The sequence below is a fragment of the Hakea prostrata genome, chromosome 11 (genome assembly GCF_041222555.1).
Source record: "Hakea prostrata isolate BN-2017 chromosome 11, UWA_Hpros_2, whole genome shotgun sequence".
In the NCBI taxonomy this organism is placed as follows: Eukaryota; Viridiplantae; Streptophyta; class Magnoliopsida; order Proteales; family Proteaceae; genus Hakea; species Hakea prostrata.
Window position 1 is genome coordinate 11,567,391 of NC_142610.1, and position 27,477 is coordinate 11,594,867.

The following is a 27,477-nucleotide window of genomic DNA, read 5'->3' on the forward strand; positions in this document are numbered from 1 at the left end:
GGGGATTCCAACCTACCAAGAGTGTTTGCTTCCCCTCTCAAGTCTGAACATCAACTTCTTCTTTCTTCTATTTTCGTCTATTCTTCTGTTGAATCCTTTTTCTTTTCTTTTTTCATCTTTTTTGGGGGTGGGGGATATGGCTAGCAAAATAAATCTAACATACAGGAACTGCAGAGATTTTAAGAGAATAAAAATATGCAGAAAAAACAGTTAGCATAAAAAACTTGTATTCAGAAAATTAAACTACCTGGTGACTGAGATAGTGATCGGGATGGTTAGCTTGGAAGAACTGGTCCACACTCTCCGATATCGAGTGACCAGAGATGCGTGGTACATTTCTGACCACTACCTGTAGAACATCCAGACAAAATGTTAACAAGGAATACTTTAAAATGAAGAAATTCTCAACCATCAACCAAAATGGGAAGGCATTTAATTTTAGTAGAAATGTTCAAGGTTGAACCAAATTAGGATGCATGTAGCTACTAAAAGAAATAGGTTGCTCATGAAAACTCTAAAAGCGAGCTTAAAAGATGAGAGAAGTCAAGCAACTTCTCAAATTACCTTAAGCTATTATGAATTTAAGTAAAAATACATAGAAACGTGGAACAATTGTACTGTCTGCCTGGGAATTCTCTGGAGTTTGCAAGAAGAACAACTCTCTCACCTCAAGAAAGCCTCAAAATATGTAAAATAATGCTATTGCAAGGGGTGGCACTTATTCTCTCATCTATTGTTATGTTACTTTTTCAACTTAAGACTAAGATCTGATTGAAAATATCCCAATTTAAATGATAAAACCCATAATAGCACAGAACTATATCGTAGGTATTTGCATTTTTCACAGAAGTCAAGGTTCAGGGTATCTCAATTGGACCATAGCCCAATCCATTGCAAATTTTCAATATTTCCAGTGGATCACCAAATCTATCGTTGCCACTCGTTACATATAGGATCACTCTATGGCTGTCAATCAGTTCCCCAATTCCCCATGAAGTAAACTGACTGTGATACATAATTATTCTAATTAAACAACTGGGTACCCAAAGTCCTACAGAGGTCAAAACAGATCATCATCATGTAGAAGCGGAAGCCATTTGTATGCTTCGGGAGTTGAAGCTAGATACCAAGTTACCAACGAACCATTGTTTCCTGTGTCTCTTATATAACTAGATTTGAACCATATGTTTCATAAATAAAGCTATAAATATTAATTTATCTACTGAATCGGCTAATATTTCTTTAAGAATAAGTAACACAATAAGATAAACAGTCTCATGGCTATCTTGATATTAAGAATTAAAACAAAAATAGATAGATACAATAGCAGAATACAATGTCAACCATCAAAAACAGGACCAGCACCATAGCTCCTACGATATTGGTATCTACATAAAAAGAAAGTACAACCATATAAGAAAAACAACAGCAGGACCACGGAACGAAGTTTCGGTAAATTCGCCCGATTCGTTGGGCGAACTGGCGAAATATCGCCAAGATATCGGCGATATTTCGCCCCCATATATAAATTTTCGCCCCCTATTTTTTTTGAGTATTTTCACTCAATAATTTTGGTAAATTTGATACCTATCCTAATCTGATGCAAATATGTAGTAAAGTTGAATTATTTCCTAAAAATTATTCCATTTAAATTCTCTTACCTAGTCACATTTAATATGTTACCTTATGAAGCCTACATCATTAGGACATAATTGGAACGATTATCAAATCACTTTGAAGATTCTTTTATAAGATTCATTAATAATTTAAATTGTTTCCATAAATTATTTCATGTATACACTCTTCCCTAATCACATTTGGCATGTTGACTTTGATAATTTAAATTATTTCTTAATAAATATTTCCATTTAAATCTCCTGCCTAGCCACATTTAACGTGTTACCTTCTAAGGCCTAAATCTTTCGGACATAGTTGGAATGATTAACCGACGATTCTATTACAAAATCTCTTCATAATTTAAATTGTTTCCATAAATTATTTCATGTATATACTCTTCCCTAACCACATTTGGCATGTTGACTTTTGAGGACTAGATCACTAGAATATAGTTGGTAAGATTGCTCATTAATCTTGAAGATTTTGCTATAAAAAGTTTTCCTATTTATAAGTTATTCTATGTAGATTCTCCTCCCAATTACATTTAGCACATTAACTTTTGAGTCTTGAATCATTGTGATAAAATTGGTAAGATTGTGATAGAATCACGAGAGAAATCGCCTAAAAAGTGCAAGAAATAGTATAAAAATCACACCAAAAAAAAAATTTTAAAAATGGATTTTTCCGAAATATCGCGATATTTAGCAATATATCGCCAGATATCGCCGATTTCTCGCCAGATCCGTCCCTGGTTTCGTTTTCGCCTCTGGCGAGCTGGAGAATTTCGCCGATATTTCGGCGAAATTCGCCGAAATTTCTTTCCATGAGCAGGACCATGCCCTAGTTATTCCCCAAAGAACTGGAGAAAATAAATAAGAAAAGAGTGAAACCAGCAAAAAAGAAGCCAGACAGTCACAGAGGTACTCCTCTTCAACGAATAGCTTGTAGACTTGAATTTGTACAGTCTGCTCCTGAGACAACATAGTTATCAAGGCCTAGGTGTCCAGGCACCTTTTTCAACTTGGGCACCTTTGTCGCCCATTCAAGTGCCTTATCTACCTTGTTGGTGTCAACTCAATTTTTGACCCTATCCAACACCTTGGTTCACCTACATGCCATGAAAACTATGTGCCAAACCCTCAAGAGTGGGGCAACTTGGGGAGTCATTATGACTTTTCTGGAAACGCTTCTTGGTCACATCAGACTCTTTAAGATTTTTAAGTTCATAAAAGCTAAAGAATAGTGGGTTGGATTCACTATGAATGATTAAAAATAAAATTTGAGCCTTTGCATAAGTTTTAAATTTCTAATTGTTTAATATACTAAATAATAAATTTTGAGAGATGTAAAGGTGATGCGTCCAAAATCTGCTCAGCCCTTAGATCTCCCCGTGATGACCTGCAAAACGAAAGCGTCAGATGTGGCCCAACCGCGGGGGGTCGGAGTCCACCTCCAAAGGCTAAGTCAGTTGATGAACTTAATCACAAACGGCTCTGCTAGAAGCACAGAGCTAAGGAATAAAGAACTGGGAAAGGTGATCAAGATCGTAAGCCTCTGATAGTTTACGTCTATCAGTATGTATCTGAATCTGAGTCTCAATCTCAGTCTCCGTCCCCCACCTCGTATGGCAGTGAGGTTTATATAGAGTGTACCTTCGAATCTCCTTCGTTGGATGCACTTGAGCCTTCTTCGGGTAGTCTTTGGATCTTAACAGTTAGATCCGTTGAGCGATAGACTTCTACTAGTTTGGACTAGTAGAGGACTCCTGAGATAACCTTTAGGTTATGCGATGATTATCCCTTCGATAATGATTAGCCGCAGCCGTCAATTTGGGTCTGCCATCATTAGGGTAATTAACCTCATTCATAAGTTGAATTAGGGCGTGCTTGTAGCTGAATAAGTTTTCTTCCTCAGCAAGCCATCTTCTGGATCCGGTTCGCTTGGGAGCGAGTCAATTCCCTCTGTCTCGACCGGGGTCGAGGGTCGAACCAGGTATGAACCCGGTCCGATCATATTTTCTCCATATCACGAGCCCCCCAGACCAAGCGTTCGTTCGATCCCGAGGGCTTGGTTTTTAAATGGGTTCTTCGTCAGGCAATAGTCTCTGCGTGTTCCATTAAATGTCATATCACATTTAATGCGGTGGTCACTTTTCCTCGAGCGTTGTGAGGGAAAGGACACGTGTTTCCTTGCAGTCGATCTGTCGTGGCTCACGTAATCCAAGCGACGGTTTCCGAACGCCTGTTTCGGATTCGTGAGTTCAAACTTTCAAAAAGTCTTCTAATCTCGATCGTTGATTTTGAATCAATCTCGATCGTTCAGATTCCCGAACACTCGTGCGGGTACTTTTAAAAGCGGTTCGTTGTCTTCGTAGGTTTCATTCTTCCTGTCTGGAATTTGAACCTTTGTCGTTGCTTCGCGCCTTCCCGCTCTCAAGCTTTGCTTCTCGAATCGGTAAGTTTACTAATCTTTTTCTTTTTGTACCTTCTTGAAACAAGTAATGGCGGATAATAGGGTTTCTCGGTATCCCAGTGTTAGTAATAGTAGTGGTAATGAAGCTTTTACTTCTCCTCCTTCCGAACAATCGGATAGTGATAACAAAACCCTAAGCGTGTCCTCGGCGCGAGTTCCTGAAGTTTCTCAAAAGGTTTAGAGAGAAAAATCGAAACTCCTTCTGTCCTCCCCGAGTCTGGATCTTCCAAGACTTCTAGGGTAACTGCCGAGTCTTCTAGGCAGCCTCAAACTTCCGGGTCCAATGGCGGACCCGGCCTGCATTCCCTCCATTTACAAGGAGGAAACCCTTCTATCGACCATCCAAGATTTTGATTTTCCTTCCTCTTATCGGGTTAGGGCTCCCCATCTTGATGAGAGGGTTGATTCAACCCTTTCGGGTGAATTTTCTCATACATAGATGCCGGAAAGCGGGGTTCGCTCCCTTTTAATCCTTTGTTCTCCAGTTCAATCATTGGGACATTTGTCCCGGGATGCTCCTTCCCAATAGCGGCCAAATCGCGACTCTGGGTTTGTGTTTTGAACTTGGCATTACGCCATCTCTTCTCTCTTTGTGCATTTCATGTTCTTCTATCTCCCATCCTCCCGAATGGGTTTTTCCGTCCAAACGCAATAAGGCTGAACTTGAGGAGGGGCAATCCTTGTCAAAGGAACGCCCTTCTAACCACAAAAGATAGCGCGAACGATACCGGAGCGCCTCCCTCGATCTTAACTTCCCGACCGCCGGAGGCGGTGTACTTCTCCGAGAATAACCGAGGCCTTCCCTTATCCAAGAAGACGAGGCGGCCGTCGGAAGATCAAATCCATTCCATGGTATCAAGAGATACATGGACTTGAGGTGGAGTATAACTCCATTCTTCGATCTTGGGGCTTGGCTCATTGTGAGCTTCTAACCATCATCTTTTAATTTTACGAAGTGATCGTCTTCAATTCGACTTTTGCTCTTCTTTGCGGTGCCTCCAAGAATGAACCACGAGAACCTCGCGAGTGAAGGCCGCTAGGGCCGTTGCGACAGCCCGAGCAATGATCACCTAGAGCCTTGACCGTTGATCAAGAGGCTTCTGTTCCCTCTCCCGACCCCTCTTATAGGGGTATCAGGAATATCAGGCCTGTGGCTGATGCTTCGGGTAAAGGTAAGAAGCCGATGGTGGAGAGGACTAATGTCTCCTCCTCCGCCCAAACCAAAAGGAGGCATGATACAGTTGATGCTTCCTCCCATAAAAAATCCAAAAATCATGCGGATTATGAGGAGGTCTTCACCCCCCAGTGGACCCTGAAGTTGACCGACAAGGTAACACTGGATCCTCAAAAAGCTGCATAGTGGAGCTCCCTCAGTCTTGCTCCTTCTGATCGCCAGGAATTTGAAACCCTGGATGACGTTGCCCTTGTTAGTCAATCCACAAGGTACCGGTCTTCTTGCTTACTTATTTTTTCACAATTTCTTATGACTTCTTCTGATAATTTCCGCCTTCCCAGGAATGTTGTGTTGAGTTTCTATCAACACATGGAAGCATTGAGCCGGGTTGGCCGCAATAGCTCCTTACTGCAGACCTATGAAGAGAATTTGGCCAAAGCCAATTTTGAGATAGACCGGCCAACTGCAGCTGCCGAGGAGCTGCAAAGAAAGCATGAGGAAGAAGTGATCTCCCTCAAAGAGGCCCTTGATTCTTCAAAGGCTAGTGCCGCTGCTGCCGAGCGCGAGGCCAAGAAGCAAAAAGAAGCTGACACGTTGTTCGGTGACAGGCTTGAAATTAAATGTATGGAGAACGAAGAATATCTGAAGTGGGCGGTCCCTAGCAAGCCCGAGCACATCAAGCCAGAGCTTCGGAAGGAGTGTGTTTGGAAGTACCTGAACAGCGTACCTTTCTCGGAACTGCTAAGTGCCTACAACATCCAAGCTTATCGCTTGGGGCAGAATGACGTTTGGGAGCGAATTCTCGCATCAATCCCTTCCTTTGATACTGCTCCCTACGACCCTTGATCTTGCTTGTTACGGATTTCGAAGCGTCATTTCGATCTGGGCCATTGGTTGTCCTTAGCTCTCAACCGTCGTCTTAATACCTGAAGCTATTTAAAGCCTTCGTGGGTACTCTCCATCTATCCTGCTATCTGCAAGTTAGATTTACTAAATCGACATTCCGTCCTCCTGTTTGCTTCCGTATTCCTCGTACTCCAACAATAACTTTATCAACTTCTAAACAAGTGAGTTTTTTGATTACTCATCTCTTTCCCCCTTTCCCCCGAGTAAACCGCACCAGTAGTAGTACTTGGGGTTTAGTTAATCGGGTTTTTCATAGCTGATAGAGAACTAGGGTTTTCCCTCTTTTCTTTCGTCGTTGGATATCTGTACCGATACGGCTATTCTGTTTATATATTGGCTCCCATGATCAACCCGAACTTTATCAGAGCGAAATCTTGTAAGAAAATCGTTCCGTCAGGGGTGGTTGGGGCCAGTGAGGTGGTTTCAGCTAGTGAATCCTCCCAGCGTAAGGCGACTGTTGTTGGTGAATCTTCAAGTCAGATTCCCACAGTTTCTATTGATGTCGTCCCTATGCCTCTTCTACCCGAAGTGATCGCTCGTCTTTCCCAGGAAGATCTTGATCACTCCGTTGTTGATGGCGCTGCTGACGCCCCTGCTGCAGAGACTGTTGGTGCATTCCCGAAGGAGATTCTTCGGGCATCTGAGGCAACTATGTTGGCGTCTGATTAAGGTGTGGTCCCAGTAGGTGCTGCTCCTATTTCCAATTCTAGTACTTGTTTGGCATCCTCCTCCTCTCCTTTGGAGTTGGAGGATTTTGCCACCAGGAAGCGCCGTCGGGTGACAAGTGATGCAGCTCATCCTTCTCTTGATGTAGCTCATCCTTCTCATCCTTCGCCTGAATTAGTGTCAAACGAGTTTGACGGAGCGCTGGAATGGTGCACTGCTGCTCGAATGACTTCTGAGAGCGCAGTTCTTTCCAAACTTCCAGATGAAGTCTTTATGAAGTCACTAGTGATGTAAGTCTTTCTTCATTATCTTTTGATTCTGAATATTACTCTTCTGCTCCTTTTTAACTCGGAAGTTGTTTGCAGGAGTCTTACTGGTAACTTCCACAACCAAGTGGAAGCAACCTTTATCCTAAATAGGTTGAGCAATGAAGTTTCCAGGCTTCGGGAAATCTCTGAAGCTAAAGATGCTGAGATTGCTCGCCTTAGGAAACTAGCTTGGGAGGTTGCAGGAGAAAAGAATTCGGTGATCGATCGTCTTCAGTCAGACTTGGATGATGCCAGGGAGAAGATTCGGCACCTAGAGCAAGGAGTTGGAAAGTTAGGAGCCAAAGGATCTGAAACGTTACCCCAAAGGCAAGCTGTCGTTCCTTTGCCCGAATCCCTTCCAACTGTTGTTCGCAGAGCCTGCGTCTTCAAGTATTTACATAGTAAGCCCTTTGTTGATATGCTGAATGCTTATAACTTGCAAGCGTACCGGGATGGTGAGAACGAAGTATGGGAATCAATATTAAGGAAGGATTCTCATTTTGATACGACTCCCTACAGTGCTGTTTGCCATCCTGAAGTATTTACCAAACTGGGCCTTCCTCCTCCTAACTGAACCAAAAATAAGATTGATCCTCCGCCTTCTGATCCAGATATTATGCATTATCTGGAAGATTCTCCTGTTTATTCTCCCTTGGAAGGATTCAATTATGACGAGCTCGCCTTGAATGCAAGTTTGGTCGAAGACCATACTTCTCCTGGACAAGCTGGACAAAGAGTATGAAATTGCGGAGGATTTTATACATACTGAAATGTTTTTTGTAATCCTCATTTCTCCTCTTCTTTTCCTTGAATCCATACCAATGATTGACTCATGTGTTTGTTCTAGCAAAGTTGTGCCGATCTTGTATGACTTCTTAATGATCATCGATGATGACTTTCTTTTTGGACCAAAGATTGTATCCATCTCTTGTAATCTTCTGTTTGATGTTGAGACCGGCCTCTTCTGGTCTTTTGAAGAAATAAGAAATTAACTTCATCTTGAACTTTGCTAGCCACTTGAATCGCTGTTGTACTAGGTCTTAGTTGTTTTAGAACAAGTTGTCAACTCAAAGATTTCCGGAGAAATACAATAAGTCCGAGAAGGAACTCACTCGGGTTTTAAACCGATGCCTTTACTAAGGATTTCCGGAGAAATACAATAAGTCGAGAATGAACTCACTCGGGTTTTAAACCGATGCCTTTACTTAAGGATTTCCGGAGAAATACAATAAGTCTGAGAAGGAACTCACTCGGGTTTTAAACCGATGCCTTTACTTAAGGATAATTCGAAAATTCAATAAGTCTTGAAGGAACTTACTCGGGTTTCAAACCGACGCCTTGCAAAAGGAACTCACTCGGATTTTCATCCGATGCCTCGACTTAAGAGATTCCGAAAAAATTCCATAAGTGTTGAAGGACCCACACGGATTTTCATCCAATGCCTTATAGTTGAATCTTGTTCTTGAATGTGGTGTATGATGCCCCCCAATCAAAAGATAATTTGTTGAAAGCCAAAAATTGCATTGATTGAGTTGAAAATGTTTACATCACGAACAAAATTGAAATCATCATCAAGGATAAAACTTTTTGAGATGCCTGGCATTCCATGAACGATCCAACTCTTTCTGGGTGTTGATGTTCTTCAGCCTGTAAGCTCCTGAACCAACTGGTTTTACAACCATATAAGGTCCTTCCCAAGAAGGGTCCAATTTTCTTTGGTGACGTGGGTCGGAAGCTAAGGTGTTTCTCAACACCAAATCTCCGGCTAAGTACCGACGATTCTTCACTCGAGTATTATAATGAGACACTATCCTTCTTTGATAATGTTGAGTTCGTGCTATTGCCTTTGCCCGAACTTCATCCAACAGATCAAGACTATCAAGCAGTCCTTGCTCGTTTTCTTTTTCCTCGAACTCTTGATCCCGTAATGTCCCCGCCATTATCTCCACCGGTGCCAATGCTTCGGATCCATATGCTAACCTGAATGGAGTTTCTCCTATGGGTGTTCGAACCGTAGTTCTATAGGCCCACAGTACGTTATGAAGTTCTTCGACCCAAGAAGCCTTATCAGCTTCGAGTCTTCTCTTTATTCCTTCCAGTAGCGTTCGGTTAGTAACCTCTACTTGTCCATTGCTCTAGGGGTATGCCACTGAGGACATACGATGCTCGATCATATATGTTCCACAAAATTGTTCAAATTGCGGACAGTCGAACTGAGTACCATGGTCAGTGACAATAATCTTTGGAATCCCAAAGCGATATATGATTGACTCAAGCACAAATTTCTCCACTTTTTTCTCAGTAATTGCTGCCAGTGCACTGGCTTCAACCCATTTCGTGAAGTAATCAATTGCTACTATCAGATATTCCCGTCCGCCTGACGCCTTGGTGAATTTGCCCATGATATCAATTCCCCACATAGCAAAGGGAATGGGATCTAGAATTGAAGTCATGATTTCCGCCGGGCGCTTCGATATTGTAGCATGAATTTGACAATTGCCACATCGACGAACATACTCCATAGCAGCCTCTTGGATCTTAGGCCAATATAACCTAAGTCTTAGAATTTTGTGGGCCAGGGCTCGTCCACCCATGTGAGCCCCACAAATTCCTTCATGAACCTCAGCCAAAGCTGACTTTGCTCCTTCAGGGCCTATACATCTCATAAGGGGTCCAGAATAAGATCTTTTGTATAGTCTCCCATTCTGAATGACAAATCTTGCCGATCGTATCTTGATTAACCTTGCCTCTTTCGGATCCTCAGGTAATTTGTCATCTCTTAGATACTCAATTATCGGATCCATCCAGCAACGCTCTGCTTCAATATAAGAAATTTCTTTCTCATGATAACTTGGAAATGTTATCTCTTCAATATAGACCGAAGGGTCTAGATTCTTTTCTTTGGCATTGGCTAGTCGGGATAGCCCATCTGCCACTGAATTTTCATTCCTCGAAATCTGAGATATCTTCAAATTCCGAAATTGGTTTTGAAATGCCTGCACTATCTTTTGATATTTCTGCAAGCGTGGTTCTTTAATACCGTACTCCCCCTGGACTTGGTTGACTATAAGTTGAGAGTCACTATAAATAGTAACATCTGCGATAGATAATGCTTTTGACAACCGAAGTCCAGCTATTAGAGCCTCATATTCTGCTTCGTTATTACTTGCTTCAAATGCAAATCTCAAAGCATATCGAATAATAAAGTCTGCTGGACTTTTCAATAGAATTCCAGCTCCTGCTCCATCTTTATTACTCGAACCATCCACATATACCTCCCAAGTGGTTGGTATAATGGGATCCTCAATGGTGGACTCCACTGGTGCAGTAGTTTCTACTACAAAATCGGCTAGCGCCTGAGCCTTGATTGCCGTTCTGGGCTTAAAGCTCACTTGGAACTCGCTGAGTTCAACGACCAGGACACCATCCTTCCAGATAAATCAGGTTTATTAAGAACTTTATTGAGAGGAAAAGTTGTAAATACCTCAATTGGATGAGCCTGAAAGTATGGCCTTAGCTTCCTGGCGGCCATCATGAGAGCCAGAGCCTGCTTCTCAATCTGCGAATATCGTGTCTCCGCATCTAGCAATACGTGGCTCACATAGTAAATCGGCCACTGTTTTTTATCTTTCTCACGAACAAGTACTGCACTGACCGCTGAAAGGGACGTCGCTAGATATAGCTGTAATATTTCCCCCTTCTCTGGTCGGGACAAGATCGGCGGTTGTCCGAGTGCTTCTTTTAACTCCTCGAAAGCTTTCTGGCATTCTTCGGTCCATTTTGCCTCCTTGTTGCCCCTCAAATCTTTGAGTGCCTTGAAGAATGGCAAACACTTTTCTCCAGACTTGGAGATGAATCGATTCAAAGCGGCAACTCTCCCTGTTAAACACTGCACATCACGAACAGTTTTGGGAGCCTCCATATCAATCAGAGCTTGTATTTTGGCAGGATTAGCCTCAATACCTCTCTCTATGACACCATGAAGCCCAAAAATTTGCCCGAGGAGACTCCAAAGGCGCACTTTTCTCGGGTTTAGCTTCATTTGATATTTTCGCAGTACTGAGAATACCTCAGTCAAATCTGCAATATGATTTGCTTTTGTAAAGCTCTTCACTAGCATGTCGTCAACATAAGCTTCAACATTCTTTCCTATCAGATCTTTAAAAATCTTGTTGACGGCCCTCTGATATGTAGCTCCTGCGTTCTTCAGGCCAAATGGCATGACTTTATAGTAGTAGCTTTCACGATCAGTCATGAAAGCCGTAAACTTCTCATCTTCCTTATTCATAAGGATCTGATTATACCCTGAGTAGGCATCCATGAAACTTAGAGTTTCATATCCTGCAGTCGCATCTATCAAGAGGTCAATCCGAGGCAACGGATAGCAATCTTTAGGGCAAGCTTTGTTGAGATCTATGTAATATGTACACATTCTCCACTTCCCATTCGCCTTTTTTACCATTACCACGTTAGCTAACCAGGTTGGGCATTCAATTGGTTATATGAAACCAAAATTCTTCAGTTTTTCAACCTCGCCCCGAACGGCTTCATACTTTTCAATGGAGAAATTTCTCCTTTTACGTATCATTGGTTTCACCTTTGGATCTATCCGAGTTTATGCTCGCAATGACAGCCCGATCGATTCCTGGCATGTCTTCAGCAGACCATGCAAATATGTCTTTATTCTGTTGAAGAAATAACTTCAACTCATCTTTGAATTTCTCCAGTTGTTCAGACCCGATATAAGTAATCTTCTTGTTATCTTCGGTACACAGTTGGATTTGCTCCAGCTTCTCCACTGGTTCGGGCCTTTGCATCTCTGCTTCTTCCCGATCGTCTCGAACTTCTATAGGTAGGGCAGTCACCTTCCTCGGGCCCTCCTTGTCTTTTAAATAGGCAACGTAACATTGCCGAGAGATCCTCTAGTCAAAGGAAACTTGACCAATTCCCATATCAGTCGGGAATTTTATCTTCAGGTGTTTTGTTGAAACAATAGCACCTATCTTGGATAAAGATGGTCGCCCGAGGATAACATTGTAAGTTGGCAGCTCCCGAACCACCAAAAAATTGATTCGGACGGTTGTTTCCTTAGGAAAACTTCCAATAGATAAGTCCAACTGGACAGATCCTTCCGCCACCGCAGACGACCCTGCAAAACCATATAGATGCGTGGATGAAGGCTCCAAGTCCTCATCCACCTTCAATTTTTGATACACTTCATAAGAAATCAGGTCAGCTGCAGACCCTGTATCAACCAAAACTCTATGCACTTCTCGACGTGCAATCTCTACCTTGATGACTATGGCGTCATCATGAGGTAAACAAACGCCTCTTTCATCCTCCTCGCCAAAGGTGATAGAATCTTCACCATTCAGCTTCTTTCGCTTCTGCGTCTCTCCGGTTCCAACAAATTTGGATTTTGTCTTCAAACTACGGAGTGATTCGGGCTCTGGTCCTCCGAAAATGGTAAGGATAGGTGACCGAGTAGCTTTAGTCACCTCCTTGCCCTTCTTAGACTTCGGAGCCTCCCTTGATCGTTCTGAACTAACCGAACGATCCCTTTTAGGAGCAGCCGCGCGTGGCTCACGTGGCTCCTCCCTCCTTCTGCTAACAAAATTGGACAAGTGTCCCTGAGATATTAATCTCTCAATATCTGCTTTCAGATGACGACAGTCATTTGTATAATGACCATAGTCCTTGTGGAATCGGCAATATTTTTCTCGATCCTGCTGCTCCCCCGGTTTCAAAAGAATTTTAGGTGGCCACTTCAAAATATTTTTCCTTTTGATGATATTTAGAATATCAGCCCGAGGAACATTCAATGGAGTATATTCACTTTTACCGGGAGACCTCTGTCGCCAAGCCTGAGATTTTCCAACCCGATCACGGACATTCTTCTTTGGCTTTTGCTTCTGCTCAGGAGCCTTCTGTTCCTTATTGGAGACTTTGTTATCTCCTTGGCGCGCATCTAGGATCTCCATGACTTCGGCCTACTTCTGGCATCTCTGTACCAACTCAGCATAAGTTGCAGGCATATCTTGTAGTAATAACTCCAGGAGTTTCCGGTTAGTGAGTCCAGTGAATAGAGCAATTTTGGCTACTTGCTCATCCAAATTTTCTATCTCCATCGTTACTTTGTTGAATCTTTTCATAAACTCTTTGATCGTTTCGCTTTTTCCTTGTCTGACAGTAAACAAGGTTTCTTCCGTTTTCTTGACCTGTATCCCACTCTGGAATCGCCCTATGAATTTGCGCGCCAATTCATCAAAGTTTACGATCCTTCCAGAGGGGAGGTTCGAAAACCACTTTTGTGCTGCTCCGGTTAAAGATGAACCAAAAACCTTGCATAAAATTTCGTCAAAATTACCTGAAACTGCCATGGTCTGCTGATAATAGCCAATGTGGGCCGTTGGATCTCCAGAGCCATCGAATGTAGAAAAGGTAGGCAAACGAAAGTTATGGGGAAGCGATATCCCGCAATTGGCTCGGCAAAGGGGTCTTTCGAATGACCGAGTAAATATCCTCGGCATCATCCTTCCTTTAGCCAACTGCCCTAACTTCTGATTGATGTTGGCCAATTCCTGACCAATCTAGGTCGGGTGATCTTCAGCGATATGACCACGACCTCGATTAACACGATCATCACGTGCTATTCGATCATCACGAGCAGCCCATCCTTCCCGAACATTCCGCTCGACGCGAACTGCTCGATCATCAGGACCGGTTCTTCTGACAGTTGGTGAGTGAGTTCTCACCCCTTTGTCCAACCTTGTATTTGAATCGGTTGTACTTTCCTGCGGTCTGTCGAACCGATCGTCCCGCCTAGGTTGATCGTCAATTCTCCTAGGTCCTCGGTCACCTTCACGAAAGTTCTGACCGATATTCCGGTCTTCAGCCAATCTTTGATCACGCGGTTGATCACGTGGTAACACGCGCCTCCCTGGATCGCGATGGTCAGGTTCTTGTGGTAACACCACTCGTCTGGTGAGCATGCGGAGTGCTTGGCTCACCTCCAAGAGTTGAATCTTTATTTGATTCAATTGATCTTGGAATGTATCAGGAGGATTACGTCCTCCCTGACCACCATCTACTTCGATAGGATTTTGGCTTCCCTGGGGAACATCTGAATTATTCACTCCAGGGATCTGAACACCGGAATCGCGCTGTGCAGCGGCTGCTGCCAATGCCGATCTAGTCACCATGGCTTTACAAGTCGTTTTCCACAGACGGCGCCAAATGATGCGTCCAAAATCTGCTCAGCCCTTAGATCTCCCCGTGATGACCTGCAAAACGAAAGCGTCAGATGTGGCCCGACCGCGGGGGTCGGGAGTCCACCTCCGAAGGCTAAGTCAGTTGATGAACTTAATCACAAACGGCTTTGCTAGAAGCACAGAGCTAAGGAATAAAGAAGCGGGAAAGGTGATCTAGATCGTAAGCCTCCGATAGTTTACGTCTATCAGTATGTATCTGAATCTGAGTCTCAGTCTCAGTCTCCGTCCCCCACCTCGTATGGCAGTGAGGTTTATATAGAGTGTACCTTCGAATCTCCTTCGTTGGATGCACTTGAGCCTTCTTCGGGTAGTCGTTGGATCTTAACAGTTAGATCCGTTGAGCGATAGACTTCTACTAGTTTGGACTAGTAGAGGACTCCTAAGATAACCTTTAGGTTATGCGATGATTATCCCTTCGATAATGATTAGCCGCAGCCGTCAATTTGGGTCTGCCATCATTAGGGTAATTAACCTCATTCATAAGTTGAATTAGGGCGTGCTTGTAGCTGAATAAGTTTTCTTCCTCAGCAAGCCATCTTTTGGATCCGGTTCGCTCGGGAGCGAGTCGATTCCCTCTGTCTCGGACCGGGGTCGAGGGTCGAACCAGGTATGAACCCGATCCGATCATATTTTCTCCATATCAAAAGGATAAGTCTCTGAATTCAAATTCAAATTCAAATCCACCGTAACTAGCTCTATCCTCGATTGATCTTATCTCCAACCGATCAAGAAGAGTTTGAGTTATAGTTAAAGTATCCACAAGTTGTAGAGTTTAATTGTAAACAAGTTGTAGTTCAAATTCAAATATTTTAATTGAAATTCATATAATATTAATATACATCTCCCACTCACTAATCTGAGTGTGGAAGAATTCTCTCTCAAATGAAATTCTAACTTGGTATCAGTTTTTCAGCCTCTGACCGCCGTCTACACGATCCTCAGGACCAGCTCCACCACTGCCATGGCTTCTTCTCTGATTTCACCTACCAACATTGTTTCTCTCTCCCTGTAAAGCTTGATCAAAGCAACTATCTCCTCTAGAAATCGCAATTTCTTCCTCTACTTCATGCACATGACCTTTATGGCTATGTCGATGGAACCAATCTAGCTCCTCCTCAAACCATACCCAATTCCTCCACCACATCACCCACATTAACCTCCATTCCTAACCCTGCATATTCTCAATGGCGCAAGCAAGACCAGATGATCTTATCTTGGATCATCTCCTCCCTTTCTGAAAGTGCTCTTTCTCAAATCGTTGGTCTCACCACTTCCCACGATGCTTGGAATTCCCTTGAACAAACTTATGCCTCCCAATCTCAAGCCCACATAATGCAACTGAAATACCAACTTTTGCAAATTCGCAAAGGCCACTCTTCTATGGCCGAATATGTTCAGAAGATTAAATCTATTGTTGATCATCTTGCCGCTGCTGCTCACTCAGTTTCTGATGCTGATATTATCCTCACAATGCTTCGTGGCCTAGGCCATGAATATGAATCCTTTGCCACCTCAATTAACTCCCGTCTTGATCCTCTTCCCCTTGATGATTTCATAGGCCTTTTACTGAATCAAGAAATCTTCAAAGATCAAACAAGACAACAACTTGACTTGCCTTCATCAAAAGTTAATCTATCCACCAGATCAACCCCCCCACCCACTAACCAAAATCGTGGCCTCTTTCACAGCTATGGCAGAGGACGACCTCGAGGTTACTCCAATCATGGTCGACATGCAAAACATCTTCCACCTCTCCTCTATACCCCTATGGTTGCTTGTCAGATTTGCAACAACACTAATCATACAGCGGTGCAATGTTATTTTCGCTATGCACCAGGTGACAATGCCTCCAAGCTGAGTTCTTCTCCAGAAGCTTTCTTGGCAAGACCCACGGCTTCATTTGATCCTTCTTGGTACCCTGACTCAGGTGGCACTCATCATGTTACATCCAATGTAACCCACATGGATACAACAATGCCTTACCATGGTATTGATCAACTTCACATTGGTAATGGCTCAGATTTGCATATAAAAAATATTGGAAGTGCTTCCCTATCAACGCCTCCAAAATTCTTACTTTATCTAAAGTGCTACATATTCCTTCTATTACTAAAAATTTGCTCTCTGTGAGTAAATTTAGACGTGATAATGATGTTTATATGGAATTTCATCCAAGTTCGTGCTTTGTGAAGGATCTCAAAACGAGGATTGTTCTACTTCAAGGATCAATTGAAGCTGGCCTCTATCGCTTCCATCCACCATCTGCATCTCCCTTTGTTCATCTCAGCAAACGTGTGTCTCAAGAAGTGTGGCATGACCGATTAGGGCATCCGTCGAAGAGAACTTTGGACTCACTCTTTCGCAATTCTGGCCTGCACCAACCTTCATCTACTTCACCAGTTTTGTGTGTCCCATGCCAGATAGGAAAATCGCATAAATTGCCTTTCATGTTGAATAAATCAAGGGCAGTATCTCCATTCCAATTATTGCACTCTGATATTTGGGGCCCCTCTCCGTCACCATCTACACAAGGTTATAGTTATTATATTTCTTTCTTGGATGATTACAGTAGATTTACATGGATTTTTCCACTTGTACGTCGTTCTGATGCAATTTTAGTATTCAAGCAATTCTATTATTATGCAATTAATGTCTTTAATTTCAATATTCAAGTTTTTCAATCTGATGGTGCCAAGGAATATGAATATTTTGATCATTTTTTCAAAGAGAATGGTATATCTCATCATTATTCATGCCCACACACTTCTGAATAGAATGGGAGAGCGGAACAGAAGCATAAACATATAGTAGAAACAGGCCTCGCTCTTATGGCTCGTGCTTCAATCCCCCTTATTTTCTGGCCAACCGCCTTTGAAACGGCCGTCTTCTTAATTAATAAAATGCCTACACCGGTACTTGGGAATAAATCTCCACTTCAAGTGTTATATCACAAAGATCCAGATCTTTTATTTCTCAAGAATCTTCAGATGTGCATGTTTTCCTTGGGTACGGCCTTATAGCAAAAACAAGTTGCAATATCACTCCATACAATGTATCTTTCTTGGATACAACAACTCACACAAGGGGTATGTATGTTATGATCCAACTCCTGGCCGATCCTACATCTCTAGACATGTAGTTTTTTAGAAAACCAAGTTTCCCTTTGCAACTCAACCTCTTAACCACCCTTCCCGCTCTCACTCCACTCCCACCATAATTACAGTTGATAATCTCTTTTCAAATTCAAATTCAAATTTTGAAATCTCCCATCCCACCCGAAATTCCAATTCAAATTCAAATTCAAATTTTGAATTTTCCCACCCCACCCGAACTTCGAATTCAAATTCAAATTTTGAACTCTCCTTTCCCAATCGAAATTCAAATTCAAATTCAAATTTTGAAATTTTGGAAACTCTATCTCAACCTCTCCTTGCTCCCGAAACCTTAGCCCATAACCCACCCGAAACCCTAGCCCATAACTCACCTGCACCATCCCAACCAACTCAAACTCAACCTTACCATATGCAAACCCGATCCAAAACGGGTCATCCTAAACCCATCCCTAAACTGAACCTCCTAGTCACCTCTTTTGTGGATAATCCTGAAACAAAACCCACCTCATATACCACTGCCAGTAAAGACCCCAAGTGGAGGCTTGCTATAAGTGACGAATTTGATGCTCTCTTACGTAATGGTACTGGGATTCTAGTTCCTCATCAGCCCCACATGAATTTGATTGGAAATAAATGGGTTTAGAGAATCAAACGAAACAGTGATGGCTCTATTTTACGTTATAAGGCTCGTTTGGTTGCCAAGGGATTTCATAAACGTGAAGGAATTGATTATTTTGACACTTTTAGTGCCGTTGTCAAACCTACTACTATACGCTTAATTCTATCGCTAGCAGTTGCCCAAGGATGGACTCTTCGCCAATTGGATGTTCAAAATGCATTTTTCAACGGTGAGTTATCTGAAGAGGTTTACATGGTTCAACCACAGGGTTTCATTGATCCAAAGAGACCTACTTATGTATATCACCTTCAGAAAGCTTTATATGGTTTAAAACAGGCCCCTAGGGCATGGTCTCATCGGCTTGGCAGTTGTTTACTCACTCTGGGATTCTCACAGTCCTCATCTGATACAGCACTATATTTTCGTACTTCAGCACATCAAACAATCTATCTTCTTGTATATGTGGACGACATTGTCCTCACTGGATCTAGTTCTTCTGAGGTTAATTCTATCATTATAGCCATTGGCAAGGAATTCGCCATCAAAGATCTTGGTGACTTTAAACTACTTTTTAGGGGTCGAGGTCACTCGCTCATCTCACAGCTTACATCTTTGCCAGTCAAAATATTTTTCAGATCTTTTGCGAAGGACCAATATCCATGAAGCAAAATCAGTAGCAACCCCGACCTCCATCACCAAAGCAACCACTGAGGAACCTCCCTTCTATGATGATCCATCTCAATATAGAAGTACAGTGGGTGCCCTTCAGTATTTGACTCTCACACGCCCTGATATAGCATTTGCTGTCAATAGGGTTTGTCAATATATGTATCGCCCTACAATTGATGATTGGGCTGTAGTTAAGCGAATTCTTCGTTATCTAAAAGAGACCCCATCCCATGGAATTCTATTTCGGCCAACAACTAAATCTTTCTCTCACTGCCTTTAGTGATGCAGACTGGGCCGGTTCAACTATTGATCAACGATCTACAAGTGGCTACTGTGTCTACTTGGGCCTTAACTTGATCTCTTGGAGTTCCAAGAAACAACCCACTGTGGCCCGCTCCTCTACAGAATCTGAGTACAAAGGGGTTGCTAATGCTACCGCTGAGCTGATATGGTTACGTCAGCTACTGCTTGAACTTGGGGATGTCACTTCTACACCAACTCTATACTGCGATAATATTGGAACTACTTACCTTGCTGCTAATCCGGTCTTTCATGCACGAACCAAACACATCGAGATTGACTATCATTTTGTTCGTGAACAAGTCGCCACAAAAAATCTTTCAATTCGATTCGTTCCCACAGGAGACCAAATCGCAGACATTCTCACCAAAGGCTTATCTGCTCCAAGATTCAAATTTTTAAAGTCCAAGCTCATTGTCTGTTCTCAACCAATGACCTTGCGGGGGAGTGTAAAGGATAAGTCTCTGAATTCAAATCCACCGTAACTAGCTTTATCCTCAATTGATCTTATCTCCAACCAATGAAGAAGAGTTTGAGTTACAGTTAAATTATCCACAAGTTGTAGAGTTTGATATTCAAATATTTGAATTTGAACTACAACTTGTTTACAATCAAACTCGACAACTTGTGGATACTTTAACTATAACTCAAACTCTTCTTGATCGGTTGGAGATAAGATCAATCGAGGATAGAGCTAGTTACGGTGGATTTGAATTTGAATTTTAATTCAGACTTATCCTTTATATTTGATTGTAAACAAGTTGTAGTTCAAATTCAAATATTTGAATTGTAATTCATATAATATTAATATACATCTCCCACTCACTAATCTAAATGTGGAAGAATTCTCTCTCAAATGTTATTCTAACTAGAGATAAACAACTTAGCATTTCTTGGTCTAAAGCCTCTTTTCTATTGATGTGTTCCACTAACCTGTTGAGACAGACTCAGGAAACCAATTAATGTAAGACCAGTTTACAATTAATCAACCAGGTATTAGTCTCACCATAGGATCACAGTAGGAAAACCTCAGCACGTTACAGCAGGAATACCAGTAATAAAAGTTGACAATTCATCTTACAAAACAATTAAAAATATGACACATCACATATTTCTAACAAATCCAGATAAAATAAGTAGAAAAAGCCATGACAGGTACATGTAAATGTAAACATCAAACTTGAGCTCTACATTAGCAATGTGGGAAACCATCCCAACACTAATGCCTTTTTTGGCCACAAAGAAAGTACCTGATGAAGCCAAAATATATTTACTATATTGTCCACATCATTACCTAGTCATTGATTAAGTTTGAATCCAATCTGGCTCCTCCGTTTGCCAATATATATTCCAAAAGTTATTGAAACAGTTAAATTATTATAAAATGAGGACTTTTTCTTTTCTTTTCTTTTTTTTGGGGCAAGTTTCATATAAACCCCCTGTGTTTGCAATCAATTACATACCCCTGCAAAATATTCAATTACAGATGCCCCCTTATATTTATAGCTTTCAATTCTTAACGTCAATTCTTAACAGTAAGGGGCATCTGTATTGATTTTTTTCAGGGGTGGTAGAAGAAATTGATTGCAAAGATAGGGGGTCTATATGTAATTTTCTCTTCTTTTTTTTTTTTTTTTTTTTTTTTTGGGTGGGGGGGGGGGAGCATGAGGGCCTTCCAGTGAAGATGGGCCACCAAATTTAACATGCGTTTCATCTAAGCATTTAACCATCCATAAACTGATTAGAGTAAGAAAATCAGTTTTCCATGTGATGGAACAAGCTGTTGTGTTGAAATGTCTCCTAGAATGTGAAGTAAAATTAATGGTCATTTTCTGTTAAAAATAGAAATGCTCAATTTGTTCATGAAAATCAAAAAGCAATGATATCTCAACTAATGCTCACACTGAATTGATCTACGCGTCGACGTTGTGAGGATAAAAAATGTAACCGCATAAATGCTACTCTATCGTACTCCTTATAGAGCATGTAGCAAGTCCATATTGTAAACACGTACGCCATTGAGATGTGTACAAAAAACCTGATCATAACCAATGCATTTAATAAGCAACTTTGTACCAATAAGTAGAGAAGAAACCACATGTACACTCTAAAAACATTTCTTATTAAGCCCAAAAAAGAAAAGCGCATTATCTTCATGCAATTAGAAACTAATGTTCTACATATATATAGAAAGACAAAGGAAGGTATTACGGAGGGAAAAGAAGTGTACGCAGTGCATGAGCTCCCATCTGTTTGGGATATGCAAAGGATCATAATATACACAGCCTTACACCTGCTTTTGTAGAAAGGCTAGTTCAAACTCAAATTTATGACCACTTAGTCACAATGGAGCAACCTTAAGCACCAAGGGCTGCCCTCAAAGGAAAGTATTAGAATTACATGTTTCAATATCGAGAGAAAAGGAAAATAAAATATTAGTATATTGCACGCAAGGCAGAAAGATTAAAATAGCTCACTTTCAACTGTTGTTCCGTTGGCTGGCAACTCAGCCCGGAAAAGTCATGAAGCAAAGTATTATAAATTTTGATCAAATTTCTCCTTTGGCTTACTTCCAACAGCTAAAACTCACAAACAACTTCAGAAAACCTTAATCTCAGCTACACCTAGACTTCCAATATCCCACCACCATCCCTTCTATCCACTTTAAAACCTAAAAGTTATTGACACTTTTAACCCTTTTAGAATCCTAAACAAAAAGCATTTTCTCTACTACTACTGCCCCAGCCAATCGCCACACTAAGGCAATCCGACTTCATTTCAATCATAAAGGTTGATTTAGTAGTTCTACATCATGGACAAGGTCATGCTCACAATAATATTTTTTGCACACATACTTCAGGGACCTAATGTTTAGAAAACTATATTTCAGGTACCTCATGTTGGATTTATTACATTTGGGATACCTCAATCATAAATATCATGTACAGTGTACCTCATGTTAAATAAATGTTATTTTGGGGAACCTTCCTTTCTATATTTCCAACTTTTCCGACGGAAGTAGATACAATTTACACTCGTGGGGCTTAGTTTGACTGGGGGAAGTGAGGTACAGAAGAAAATAGAATAGGGAACAAATGACCAGCAAAGACAATGAGAACAAATAGGAGGAGATAACTTCTCTCATAATATTCATTGATCAGAGTGAATCAGCTGCAACTCCTCCCATTTTAATAGTTGCAGCATTGTTTCAGTAATGAAAAGGAATTGGAGATTAATTAGATGGATATACTCTATACTGAATTCAACATCGAAAGGGAAGAAAAATGAGATGGCTTGGTTAATAAGAGATAAAGAAAAAGCAACAATGGCAGCCTGACTCCTCCATGCATGTGTCAAGTAAAATGGACCCAAAGAATGGAACAGAGCATGGGAGAAAGAGAGTTGGAGGAGTGCGATGTTGCATACAGAAATAAAGTGCAGAGAGGAGGGTTATGCAAGGAGTAGAGAGTGGAGGGGAGGAGTGAAGGAGCAGAGGGAGAGTAGTTGCCGGAGGGAGCAGATGATGGAGGGGATTGTAGAAGGGAGGGGGTTCTGGGGCGCTTTCTGGTCAAAAGTTTTCATGTCATGTAGGAGTTATCGAAGCACTATAAAAGACTGGTACTTACCATATTGGTCATTTTTCAATTTAGAAGAAACCATCACTCTGGGAAATTGTCTGCAGCTTGAAGCCTCGGGAGTAACATACATAGGAGGCTACCATTTGAACAGATAAAGAACACTGTTTCCTTTGTCTTATCCAGAAGATTACGCAATTTATAAGGATCAATTTCAGGTTTAGTAAGAGGGTGAACATTGGAGCAAGTGGTCATGTGTAAGGTCGTACTTGCCCATAATTTCAGGTTTAGTAAGAGGGTGAACATTGGAGCAAGTGGTCATGTGTAAGGTCGTACTTGCCCATAATTTCAGGTTTAGTAAGAGGGTGAACATTGGAGCAAGTGGATCATGTGTAAGGTCCTACTTGCCCAAAAGACTTTGCCTAACAAAATTGTTCTCAGAACAAAGCATCACTATGTTCTTTTTCCCTTTTTTTATTTTACCAGGAAGATCTACAACAGAAGCTACCTATCTAACTGAAAGAATCATGGAAACATCTAGAGAAAGCAAGTAAGGATCTTGATATTGTGATTATTGACCTAGAGAAAGGTTATAACGTAGTGCCTAGAGATCTAAGTTTCCATACCCTACAATTAGAAGTGTTTCAAGCAACTATGGGGACATAAATAAAGAAATATAAGATGAAGAGGTGAACTATGAGAAACAGTTCGGATACATCAAGGATCAGCTTTAATCCCCTTACCTTTTTCTGTTAATCATGGATGAGTTACTAGAGACATTCAAGTAGAGATGCAAGTTTTTTTTTTTTTTCTTTTTTTTTTTTCTTTTTTTCTAATTAGATCATTTTGGTGGATGAGACAAAAGACAGAACCAATTACAAACTAGAGTTGAAGATGAACTTTCAAACCAAAAAGCTTTAAGTAGAACAAAGACAGAGCTTATGATATGTACAATTTTACCAACTGAACAGGACCGAGAGCATTATGTGATTGATAGATTATTTTCCAAGTTGAATGAAAAATCTACAGCACATTTACAAAACCAGCTATGACATAAAATGCAGAGTGTTGGGCAGCTAAGATGCATCATGTAGATAAGCTAAGTGTTGAGGGCTGAGGATGTTGAGATGGATGAGTACTAAATAAAAAATAAAAAGGATAATATAAGGAATAAACACATCAGAGCTGATTTGGGAGTAGCCCCAATTCAAGATAACCTACAAGAAAGTCGTCCAAGGTGGCATGGCCATGTTCAATGGAGGCCTTCAAATGTCCCAGTTCAAAGGATTGAATTGATTCAGAATGAAGGTAATTGGAAGAGAAAGATATTTGTAGGTTTGAAGTATGACATAAAAATGAACTGATTTCTGGGCAAGGATCCATAGTTGACCCCAGTTAGGTTGTCTAAGACTAATTTCTTACTGTTGCCTTCTGTTATTTTCTTCTTTTTTTTTTTTATTACTATTTTGTTCTCACAAGGACCCATGTAGGCCCCATTTAGTTTGGATACAGCATTGTTCAATTTCTTTTTTATTGTTTGCTTACATTGTTCTCAGGTTTGCAGTAGCTGCTGGCATTTAATTCAGTAGTCATTGATAGAAAGGATAATGAAGATATGGATAACAAATGTTAAATCAACCTCCATTATCATAAAATATTTACTTCATTTCAAAGTATGGCTATTTGACTTCGAAAGATTCTAATTTGCAAATACATCTAGGGAATATAAAATCAAAAGCTCCATTGTCCACACTCCCTAAAAGGAAAGTGTAGGTATTTACATTGACAAAAGTATGCATACATTTTCTAACATCAATAATGTAAATACATCTTAGACAGGGAAGAGAGATTACTTACTTTACAGATTTGGGTTGAACATTTGATATTGAAAGTTTATCAATGTCGCTGACTACCAATTCTTTTCTTAGGAAAAATAGTGTTCCACCTGATACATTGACTGGAACAAGAACTAAGATTGCCAGGATTGTGATTGGTACAAAAATCTTCAAGCTGTTAAAAGAAAAAGATTCAGCGCTAGATGAAATAGCAGGACAAAGATATGAAAGCGTCAGCACTTACAGAACAAAATGAAACTGTTCGACAATAAATTATATACCAATAAAATTAGTTAGACATCAACTCTAGCAGTCATAGAATTACAAAAGGAGAAGTTTTAAAACATGATTCTAGGAAACCATGGTTACTGAACTTAAAATAAAACATCTAACAGAATCTAAAAAGCAGTTCATTGTAAAGAAAAAAGATGAGACATGGAGTTTTCTCAAAAATAAAATTAAAACCTAAGATTCTATATCTGGTATGCATAAACCTACAAAAGGATACGTACTGCAGATAAGAATTATGCATTTTTTGACATATGAGGAAAATTGCAGCTTACAGCGCATTGAGTTGCCAACACCGGCAACAAGTTTTTCACATTCCATTAAGGTATTTCTCACCTTATATCCTAAAATGTTAAATACCATATTTTTACAGAACACACCTATCTGTATAGCTCCCTGAAAAGTGAACCCAGTTATATGTTTATAAATCAGAACTGTTCATACATACATTTATGATGCCCCTCCCTAATAGTTTGGGCTTTTAGGTGAAACAACAGGGAAAAGGTTATCAAAGTAGGGAGGTCAAGTATTAGCCTCCTAGGAAGTGCAATGGAAGAGTTTTCCCCACAGTTCGTCTCCCTTGGCGCCATGAAGAAAATCCTGGGCAACCTCCCCGTGCAAGGACCATAGGATCTTGGCCTGCGTGGGTAGGAGAGAATTGATGTATACATTGATGCTAACCTTACCTAGCAATTCAAGCTTTTAAGTGAAACATTCACAAACAGAAACATAGCAGGCATCAGTTATTCGCAGCACATTCCTTGAACCATAGTTGAAATTGGAAAAAGAAAAAGAAAAAAAAAAACATGCAGTTCAATATATTCGACTACAATTTCCAATATCTGTTGAGAGACTGGTTTAAAAGTGTAACAGTCACAAATGTCTCTTCCCATTTACCAATTGAAGCTGAATACCAATTCACAGTTGTGGATACTCAGAATCAACTAAAATCTGTCCACACTACATCATAAGAAACACAAAATTGAACCCAACAAACCACAGCCATGAGTGTATATGTGAGAGAAAACGGAGAAAACTTCACTACTAATTCTGGAAAATTCTGGGTGCATTCCTCGAGTAAAGTTGAAAACCAGTTCAAGATTCGAGTACAAGCACGTTTTCACAATTCACCCTACTCAAAATTGTCGAAATCCAGTACTCAAACATTACCCAAGCAGATAAATCCGAAGAAAAACAGCAGAATCCAGGCCAGCGTGATCAATAAGCTCTGTCTCACTCATCCTCAGAGCTTCCGGCATCCAACTCAGGAACGTAAGGTAAGTTTTGAAATTGAGGTTCACAAACTTGGAAACTAAACCTTTTCCTCCATTTGTTGGACTAGTCCTTGCACCTTTGATGTACCATTTTGGAAAATAAACTCTGTCATTGATGGGTTGAATCCTCAGAAGAGCAAAAGCAAGTAAGAAAGCAAAGGCACCAAGTATGTTAATGAATGCAGAAACTCCAATATCCTGAAGAGACGCCATTAGACCTCAGAATTACAGAACAGCATCAGCAGTACAGAGAAGACATGGGTCTGGTCTGGAATGTGAAGAAGAGATAGATATGAAAGCAAGAAAAGGATAACAGAAAACAGAAGACAGAAGCAGAATGTGAGAGAGAGAAAGAATAAAGCTAATTTTGTTCTAGTGGGTATGAGATGGCATTGGCTTTTTGTGGGTTTTCATTGGTGCTCTTCTGTTACTAAAATACATAAAGAGTTCCAGCTTGAACCTTTGCAGAGCCACTGAAACCTCTCTCTCCTCTCTTACCAAAAAAACCAAAAGAAACCTCTCTCTCTCTTCTCTCTCTCTCTTTTAAAAAAAGGATGGTTTCTTTGGATACCATGTGGGTTCATACTTAGTAAGGCAATAATGATCATGTACCCAGATGGGTACAGTGGGGACAGATCTAAACCTTTGAAGTTTCACAGAGAATGGTTGAGATCAAATCCCACCTCTACCCATATAATAGAAAATCTAAGCTCAGTGATAATAGCCATTAATTAAGGGATTACAATTTCAGAAGGTCACATGGGATTCAAGGTGACCAGAGTCATTTGAGGTTTCTTGGATAATTAAATGTTGATTAATTGTAAGGAAATAATTTCCATCTATAGCACGTTTAAGTGAGAAGGATCTCCAAGTCTACAAGCCAAAGCAAACATTCAAAAGTCTAAAATGTCTTTTTCTATCCCATGGCGCCTTTTTTTGTGTTTCTCCTCTTTGTAGTATCCCATGGTCGCAAGTCACGTCTATTAGTAATAAATTAATACAACTTGAAAGTGCAAAATTATTGGTGTTGTTCTAAGTCACCTTGACAGTACAGAGGAATAAGATAAGAGTTTTTATTTCGAGTCTGGATCATCTACTCTGATGGAGAGTACTGTGTTTTCTTGTGGCTATTGACCACAAATTACAAGGGGACCATAGGATTAGGGTAATTAATTTTTTTTAAATGTTTTTACTTGTGAACCCCACATAGTTTTATGGTTGTAAAACTGTCAGAGGAACACAAAGTACTTTCTGTCAGAGGATGATCCACACTCTTTCCTGAAGAGGTGAAATATGGCTGGCTCAACCTCACACCCTTTAGCTTAGTCTAGGCCCAATGCAACTACGATACTAGGTTGAAAAATCTCAATTTAGGACTAACATTGTGGTT

The 27,477-nt window shown here is 40.8% G+C and overlaps 1 protein-coding gene across 1 annotated transcript in view; it reads right to left on the bottom strand.

The window, feature by feature from the left end:
- Nucleotides 1–26,605, bottom strand: part of LOC149000113 (hyperosmolality-gated Ca2+ permeable channel 1.8-like) — a 63,051-nt gene extending 36,446 nt beyond the window's left edge. Inside the window, exons 1-4 of the mRNA XM_089140649.1 lie at nt 25,984–26,605; nt 24,548–24,700; nt 21,018–21,153; nt 248–349 (exon numbers count right to left, since the gene is read on the bottom strand). Coding sequence (XP_088996775.1) covers nt 248–349; nt 21,018–21,153; nt 24,548–24,700; nt 25,984–26,300 — 708 coding nt within the window. The 5' untranslated portion in view covers nt 26,301–26,605. The remainder of the gene's footprint in view (nt 1–247; nt 350–21,017; nt 21,154–24,547; nt 24,701–25,983) is intronic.
- Between the last annotated feature and the right edge of the window lie 872 nt (nt 26,606–27,477).